Source organism: Adiantum capillus-veneris, chromosome 26, assembly GCF_014529385.1.
Source record: "Adiantum capillus-veneris isolate H3 chromosome 26, ASM1452938v2, whole genome shotgun sequence".
NCBI classification, from domain to species: Eukaryota; Viridiplantae; Streptophyta; class Polypodiopsida; order Polypodiales; family Pteridaceae; genus Adiantum; species Adiantum capillus-veneris.
This window is the reverse complement of record NC_140956.1, coordinates 100,043,022-100,051,974: the sequence shown is the minus strand read 5'-3', so window position 1 is coordinate 100,051,974 and position 8,953 is coordinate 100,043,022. Positions and strand designations below refer to the sequence as shown.

The following is an 8,953-nucleotide window of genomic DNA, read 5'->3' as shown; positions in this document are numbered from 1 at the left end:
AAAAAAAAAATTTGAATTACGCAAACCTTGAGAATTGTGAGGAAGAGGAGCAACTCATGAGAGAGAGAGAGAGAGAGAGAGAGAGAGAGAGAGAGAGAGAGAGGGGAGGGGGGGGGGGGGGGGGGGGGGGGAAGGAGAGTAGAATAACATGTGCAAGTGCACCTCGTAGAGCGGAGTGCTACATCACATACCTCTCCGTTAAGAAAGCAACTTTCCTTAGTTGCTAATTTTTAAGATTTATAAATCATACTTGTCAAAAACAATGATTAAAATTATGTGTCAAAAATATCATGTATATAAATTACAAATCTTCAACTTAAATCAACAAATTTTCTTTTGTCTTCCGTCATCTACATACTACATATTCTAGTGTCCCATACCACGAGAATAAGTTGTATATGAGCTAGTACCTTGATACACATGCTGAGTAGCAAATCATCTTAGTCCTTCAACGGTATTCAAAGTTATCTTTTACAATGGCCCCACCCATGGGACAAACTTTAAAAAACTAAAAAAAATTTGTAGAAAGGTGGAAATTCAGATCATAAATCTTGTGACATGTAGAGGCAAAAGAGCCAATGAAGGCGGCAAAAGGCTGAATAAACAAGGGCTACAACACTCAGATATCGATAGAGAGGGAGAGAGGCAAACCAGTGACCAATTTATCTTATTGTTACACCATCCACTGCTAGCCCACCTTAAAATAGATCATGAATTTGCTTGCCCTTGTCAGCTTCTTGCATAATGTCAGCATAGGTGATTGCATCTGGAGAGAGCTTCACATTGCCTTCAGTGAAAATAGCCCATTGCTGCTTGGCTTGCCCAGTTGGACGTATCCTGCAATCAATGCACTTTAAAAGACGACATCCTGGACATGAAGCTTGTCAAGCACTAATGCTTTTGTGTAAGCAATGCCAAGCGTGACGATTTTTCCAAGTTTTCACCAACAATCTCATCATGAGGCTGTTTACCCATGTCAAATTCTGGCATAGTGCCATAGGCATTCTAGGACACATGCATAGGTGATTGCAGCTTAGTCTGTCTTTAATGATAACAACCCTATATGTCAAGTTCCTATTCCTACCTTGTTGGGCATAACCTACAATTAATGGACTCCAAGAGACGTCATTGTGGACATGACGGTGATCGAGCACTTTTTGTGCATGATTAAAATGACCGTCATTCTGCATTTAGAGGGAAACCCTCACATTGCATTCGCTTAAAACAAGTCTCATCTGGTCCTTCCTAAGCATATTCCTATTGCCCTTGTTGGGTATGTCCTCCAATCAATGCCCTCCGAGAGACAACATCCTAGATATGAAGCTGGTCAGAAATTTGTTGTGCTTTTGTGAATACACCACAATTGGCATACATGCTGATCAAAGCAATGCCAAGCATGATTATCTCATTGTGAGGCTGTTTGCGAATTTCAACTTTTGCCAGCAGCCCCACAGGCCTTCAAGATGCAAGTATAGGTGGTGATGGCATGTGAAGCAAAATCAATAATCTGCATTCGCTGTAACAACCGCTTCGTATCCAGCAATCAATCAATGGACCAGGGGACACCATCCTGGACTTGAAGCTTGCTATCGTGAAAAGACCAGACTCATGCCAACCAAAGTAGACTCATCATCCTCAATAACAACCTCATCATGAATTCGTTTTCCCTTTGCCCTGGTTAACTTTTTGCATAATGCCATAGGCCTTCAAGATGCAACCATATGAGAAACACTCACATTGCAGTTATTGGAAACAGCCCATTGATTCCTGGCCCTGCCCTATTGTGCATATCCTCCAATCAGTGGGATTGAACTCCAAAAGACGGCATTCTGGACATGAAGCCTGTCAAGCACTTTTATTGCATGCCAACCCCAATGTTGTTTTCCAACAAGGCTTGCCTATAAATCTTAGCATGAAGCCCGTCAAAAAGCGTGTGTAGTTTCAAAGGTATGCCTCACTTGGCATTATGTCGACCAAAGCTCCACCAAGCCTGACATGGTTTTCCAATAGCCTAATACAAAATTCTCATCCAACTTCCTGCATTATGCCACATGCCTTCAAAAGGCAAGCATAGGTGATTGCAATTGGACAAAGCCTATGTAAAAAATTTATGAACAGCAACACCTATAAGCTTCACCTTAAAACATTGGACTCTTCATAAGCATCGAAGGCATCTACAAGTTAAGACACCTCAGAATCCATCTTAGAACAGGCCAACCTAATTAAAAGTTATGGCTGAAAACTGAAAACGCTAGTGCTTATGGGCTGATTTGGTGCAAAAACGCCAGAGATACTAAGGTAATGCGGGTACTTGGTGCTAGTAACGAGGGTACTGACTTATGCTTGAGAAGTGACCCATAGGGTCACTTATAGTACATGCTCACAAGGGTGCTAGGACACTTTCTAGGCTGTCCTAAACCCCAGAGATAGAAGTTATAGCTTGTCCACATGCACATAGGGTTGGATGTGCACATGATACACAATATGTTGTTCACATGCACGGGCACGCACACACATACACTATTATAGACTCTCCTACATTTTCTTACACAATCACAATGCTGGAAAAATTGTCTCATAGACCTACTCAATGTTAACTTGGCCTGCACCCACTCAATAGGAGCTTCATCTGCCTCTGTGTTTCTCTCTTTAGTGTCTTTGAGTGGCATAATCATGCTCTCAAACATCAAAGTAGATTGAGGTGACAAACTGACAATCAGAGTGCGTTGGTACTTATGAGAGATCTAGTATTTCGTACTCGCTCAAAACAAACTGAGATGCATTACCATTACGTCAAGGAGAGACTCCCTCCAAGGGATAGGGGCTTTCTTTTCTTGTGTTTACCTTGTGAGGATTGCAAAGCTTTTTGCAATGCTTTGGGCTTACTCAAGCACAATCTATAAAGCTTGGTACTTCCTTGTACATGATGTGACAACATTGAGTCATTGGATTGGCAATTAGGCTTATTGTCTTTTGGTAGTGGGGTATATCAAAACACTTAGGGCCATTCCCACACTTTTTTTCCGGTAGGAGATTTTTCTCTATGCCGTAACGATATGCCTAATAATCTAGAGTTTCACTACTGCATATTGTGTACACTTGGGCTTCTCTTTCTTCTCCAAGCTTCGTGTGTGCATTCCTTTAATCCTAAATTCAACAAATAAAACATTTTTTATTGGTGATTGGAACATAAGTATGTGAAAATATTGTAGTGGTTTTGGAAAGAGCAAGAAACCATATTATGCAGGTCAAAAGCAAGCATGGAATGGCTTTAACACTAGTTTGTTACAAAGCAGAACATTACTCACTAAAATGTCATGTGAAGCCAAAACCATAAGAAGCTTAAAAATTCTTTTTGACAATCCATATTACATTCCTTAAAAGTATTTGACAAGATGACTTCTTAGAATTTTGAGCTTACCATGATGAAGGATTAAAAGCATGAAGAATAACCTCCCAAAATGACACATGATGTTCTCCAAATAAACAAGGAGCAAAGATTAGAAAAACGTGAATACTACTTATTTAGACCTATAGTATGTATATGTCCAAGCTTCAGATAACAAAACAAAAATTAGTGTATTTTATGTTAAGTCATCTAATCCGATACAAGAATCTCATACAACACATCTTAACTTACTTTAAAACATGTTGTTTACGTAATTTCAAGATAAACCTCTCCCCTTAGGCAGTTGAGTTTTCTATACTTCTCAGCAATCCTAGTCTCAGTTGCATTAAAAGTAGCAGGTGCACCCGCCTCAACTTTTATCTTGAGTGTGGAAAAGAGAAATGATGCATATGTGGTACTAAAATAATGCTAAAGATAACCAATTTTGATGTTTACACAAACTTCATGACATTGCAGTAAAACATCAAGTCTTTGCCTCCTCCTTAAGAAATTTCAAAAAATAAGCGTTCTTTGCTCTGAATTTACAAGAGGCATGAAAACAAGGATTTTGAGCTTGAATTTCATTTTTAGAATTAGAAGAAATTTATGGACGTGTGAGATAAATCCCTCTTTAAAAATACAAAAACAACTGCAGCTTATACCATAAATCTCTTACTATTGCATAGATTTTACAATGGAAAAGAATGATTGTTGTTTTCAACCTCATACCCCGCTGCACGGATGTAACATGATTTTTGTACGAGTCTAAGTGAAAAGAAACTTTGAAAATTAAATGTGAGAATGATATAACTTTGTCACTGTTTTGAAGAATCATGTTCTACTTCTTATGTTGATTTAAATTTTGCTTTTGAGTTATTGGACATGGCCTAGTGCATCATTAATTGCACAATCGTTTCAAAGAATATGAAGAAGATATTGCTTCGTGTAAAACAAGAATTGTTGAAACATTGCTCCGTAGAAGTTTGTTCCATAGATTTGCAAGCTTATTGCTATTTCTAAGAAAATAGGTTTGAAGCTTAACGTGCATGATGTTAGAGCTTATCTTTTGTCCCATGAGTGGCCTTGAGCACTATTTTATCCCTCCTTTGGGATAAGCTCTACACGCTTTTGCAGCTATGGTTGATAGCCGTATGTGCTGCTTGCCTCTATGTCAAGAGTGATAATCCATGGTAAGGGTAAGAGAGACAAAGCATGAATGTTTGTTTGTGTGCCAACTAATATAATGAAACTTTAGATGACATGATCTCCCATAGACGCTTCTACAGAGGAAATGATTCATTAATTCTTTGCAAAATCCAAGAGTTCAGGCAAACCAGTTTGGCGAAATACCTACACAAAATTTAGGCCATGCACATTATGCATAATCATCCCACCAGAAAAGCACATGAACAAGCGAATCCACAAAACATTTATGCTACAATCCTCGGCCAAAGAAGCTTAAAGTATCAAAACAGGGATCAAACATAATACTGTAGCTCAAATCTACAACTTTAAACAAAAACATGGTGAGTCTGTTCAGAAGTTAACAATGCAGTGTGGCACTCTCGGATTGGGCTTATGAGTGCTAAAGGACTGCAAATCCTTCAAACAAAGAAGCTTCTACCAAGTTTGAAAGAAGTGAACTTAGAGTTCTGTGAAGATTGTGTTTATGGTAAACAAAAGAGGTTAAAATTTCAAAAATCAAGAAATGAATAAAAAAATAAAAAACTGAAGTTGGTTCATTCTGATGTTTGAGGTCCTGCAAGTAAACCATCACTTTGTCAGGCCAATGGTAGGACCAAGCAACAGGCCAAGGGCCAAGGACTGAATGGCTCAGTAGTCTAAAGGAGTAATTACATGCAATTCGACAATTTAACGTTATCCAAGTGATCATGATTTCACCTTTAACTTCCACAAATCAACAAGGTCCAAATGATCAAGCTCATTACCAACCATTTGATTGGGAATGACATACTGAATATTGACGCCATTTTTCAGTCCATAAACACAGACAATTATGAAGCCAAGACAGGGGCCCCTTGTATAGACACACATTCCTGTCATTTTCGAATCAATCGCTTCGTCAACGAACGATACACTCATGTATACAAAGACATTAAATGGTGAGGCTTATGCTTCAAAACCAACAGGCTGTGGGTTCAAGTCCCCTTGCTTGGGAAAGTAGGGAGAGCTACGTTCACAAAGTGCATTTGCCTTGTTAAGACATTTGCTCTTGGACATTCAACTGCAATTCTCCTCAAGTCGATTACACGCAGATAATAACTTGCTCCTTAGCCCAGCTCATGGGGGATGCTTCTATGTTGCCCTTCCCCAATGTAGGTGTGGACCCAAGAATAGTAGATTAATTATCTTGTTTCCCTGGAGTAAGAGGTTTAGAATTGACGACTCTTCGGATAGATCTATGATGTCTCTTGGTAGTGTTCCTACCACATTAAACTTTCTCTTCTCTTCGTTTCTCTTCTTCTCTGGCCCAATCAATTTTTAGTACACAGGCATCATACAATACCAGCACCACCACCATCACCACTTCCATGGGTTAACCCAACTTCCATAGAATTTTTGGGCTTGGCCAGCAGTTCTGACGGCAAGTCAGTGTTATAGGGTAACCTCATCGAAAAAATCTTTGCTAACATCCAAGCTACCATGCGTCTTACAATGACTTAATACAGATCGCGATCCGGCAACGCGCAGGTCGTCTGCAGGGATAGAATGCCATACAACTGATGCCAAGTTTAAACATCCGGTACGGCCGAAAAGATCCATCATACAGTGATGGTGTTCAAAAGTGGGCGTCACACCTTGCAATGCCATGGTATCGAACAAGGTGCATCCTTTGTGTACTAGACCCAAATGGTTGCATGCAGAGAGAAGCAAAAGATATGTGGTTTCATTTGGTCTTAGACCCTCTTGCCACATATTAGCGTAGCATTTCATGGCTAGCTTGAAATCACCATGTAATGCATATCCTGCTATCATCGTCGTCCAAGTCACAACATTCCGAATTGGCAACGACATGAACAAGACATTTGCATCCTCAAAGCTGCCACACTTTGCATACAAGTCGATTAAAGCAGTGCCTAGAAGCGTGTCTGAGTTGAAACCCCCCTCTATCACAGACCCATAAATCAAATTGGATAAAGTTAATGACTCTAACGATGTACATGCTTTGGCCAGATTCACGAATGTCACCTTGTTCGGCTCCACCTCCTGTTGCATTTGAGTAAAAAGCGACAATGCTTCATTGGCAAGCCCATCCTCGGCATACCCTTCTATAATAGAGCTCCATGTCACCACATCTCGGCCGCACAAATGATCAAACACAAAACGAGCCTCCTCAATACTTCCAAATTCTGCATACATATCAACCAGAGCATTCCCAACAAAGAGATTGCAATCCAAGCCACTTTCAACAACATGGAAATGAACCAGTCTGCCATCAATAGCACTCGAACAAGCTTTCATAATGCTGGTAAAAGTGACGGCATTTGGAGACACGTATTTCTGCTGCATCTGCTGGTACAGCTCAAACGCTTCCGTTGTACATGCATTGGAGGATGCATAGCCTGCTATGATTGTTGTCCATGTGACTACAGTCTGCACACAGGAGTTTTTGAACACTGCAAGGGCATGTGCAAGGTCCCCAGCCTTCACATACATATCAATGAGCGTATTGTTCACCGTAGCATTCCAATCAAAACCCTCTTGAACTATGTGATCATGTAGTAACATGCCCTTATTGAGACTTGCCGGATTAGCACAAGCTTTCAGCAGAGCAGTATAACAATAAGCATTAGGCTGTACGTTCGATTGTAGCATGCAGTGATAGAGCGGAAGGGCAAGGCCGGAGTTAGAGTGAGCTAGCAAGAAAGCAGACCATGTGTATACGCTCGGAGTGTGAAGTCGAACGAAGGCCTGGTTAGCTTCAGAGACGCTGCCACAGAGGGCGAACATGCGGATGATGTGGGTTGCCAAGAAATCGCTTGCCTGAAGACCATCTTGGACGGCAAGCTGCTGCACTCTCCTGCCAGAAAGTAAGTCCTTTCTGGAGATACAATCCTGCAACAGGTGGTAAACGGACTCGGGGCCAACACAGAATGCCTTTGCGTAGTTGAGATCAAGAGATCTCAGCATTTCACGCGGATCCCCGTAACAGTTTCAGATCATTGTTAAAAGTTTAGGGTGTGCCAACATGGCGGGCAGGTTAGAGACCTGCGGCTGGAGCTGATTGGCTGAACAATGCTCCGCCATAGCCTACTTGGGCAGCCCCACGGTGCCATCAGGTTTGTACGCTTCAAATTTTGGATGGTATGTTGAGTGCAACACCTTGGGGAACAACTAAAGCACTTTGATGACTATCATGCAATATACACCAGGAATCTAGAGCCAAAATCCATGGGCTCCATGAAGAAGTAATGGTCCACAAAGCCCATAACAATAGTTTGCAAGGTCTGTTGGATAATCAAGAGGAGGAAACCAAGGCAATGGTAGAGTGGTTAGAGGCTATGACGAACACTTGTTCTAAGCAAGAATAGGAACTCTCTGAAATAAAGGTAGACTTGAAAAGGATTATCCACTAGCCAGTAAGGCTAAAGGTGCACTAGAATGTGTTCAACAACAAGTCCAAAACCAGCCGCTCAAATAGGTAAGAGAGAACTTGGCATTGACAGATCTCTCTAGCAAAGATACATCTTATGCAACAATGGAACAAAGAAACAAGGAGCCAGAGATTGAGCTAAAATTAAAACAGAAACAAAGGAGGGACCTAGCAGGAGGGACCTAGCACTCCAACACATGCTCAAAGAGTGAGGAGAACATGCAATATGAGATAAATGCATTGAAGGCAGAGTTGCAAAAGGTCAAAGAAGATGCAAAGGACAAGGTTCCAACATTGGAAGAGAATGTGGTTTGAGCCATAAGTTTTGTTTAGGTGCACGTGGTAGGCTATTAGCCGGGACCCAATACATAGTATGCCAATCTTGTAAGTACTTATGTCCCACCGATGTAGTTTACCTTGGTTTTCTTGGTTGGTAGCTTTGCTAAACCCTCATGCACATATTTGGCCACGTCAGCTTTCTCTTTGTCCTTATCTTCGTCTGATGCGCTATCAAATTGGCAATGGCATGGGTGGGATTTGTGTATCGAGTTGGTCGAGTTCTATAGATGTTTGGGTGTTGCTAATATATTTGTAGTGGCACTTCTAGTTCTAGTATTTTGAGATTTGAAAATGTGGCTGAGGGCCCGGTCTTGCGAAGGTTTTGTGGCAGCCAGCTCTCTTGCTTTGATGGATTCTCTAGCTTGCGGGGGCTTCAATGCTTATACCACCATCTCTGTTGTGATTTTGACGGTTATCTACTTGGAGTTTGAGTCAATTAAGGTTGGAATTCCGTCCTTTTTTATGGTTGTCACTAGCCTAGGAGCCCTTTTCAAATCTACACCACAAGGCGGTAGCTCAAAGTACCCGTTCAAATCAACTTTCTTGAATATTTTTTATACTTCTTTCTGCTTCGATAGAGCTTCTTAATCCTTGGGCATGATGGGCAGCTC

At 41.1% G+C, this 8,953-nt stretch overlaps 1 protein-coding gene across 1 annotated transcript; it reads right to left on the bottom strand.

The window, feature by feature from the left end:
- Nucleotides 1–5,104: 5,104 nt before the first annotated feature.
- LOC147423891 (pentatricopeptide repeat-containing protein At2g03380, mitochondrial-like) lies at nt 5,105–7,738 on the bottom strand. The gene has a single exon (XM_086502120.1). The coding sequence runs from the start codon at nt 7,538–7,540 to the stop codon at nt 6,005–6,007; it is 1,536 nt and encodes a 511-aa protein (XP_086358246.1). The 5' UTR covers nt 7,541–7,738; the 3' UTR covers nt 5,105–6,004.
- Nucleotides 7,739–8,953: the final 1,215 nt, after the last annotated feature.

Excerpts from the sequence above, each read along its gene's own strand:
- LOC147423891 (XM_086502120.1), bottom strand. The coding sequence starts at position 7,540 with ATGCTGAGATCTCTTGATCTCAACTACGCAAAGGCATTCTGTGTTGGC.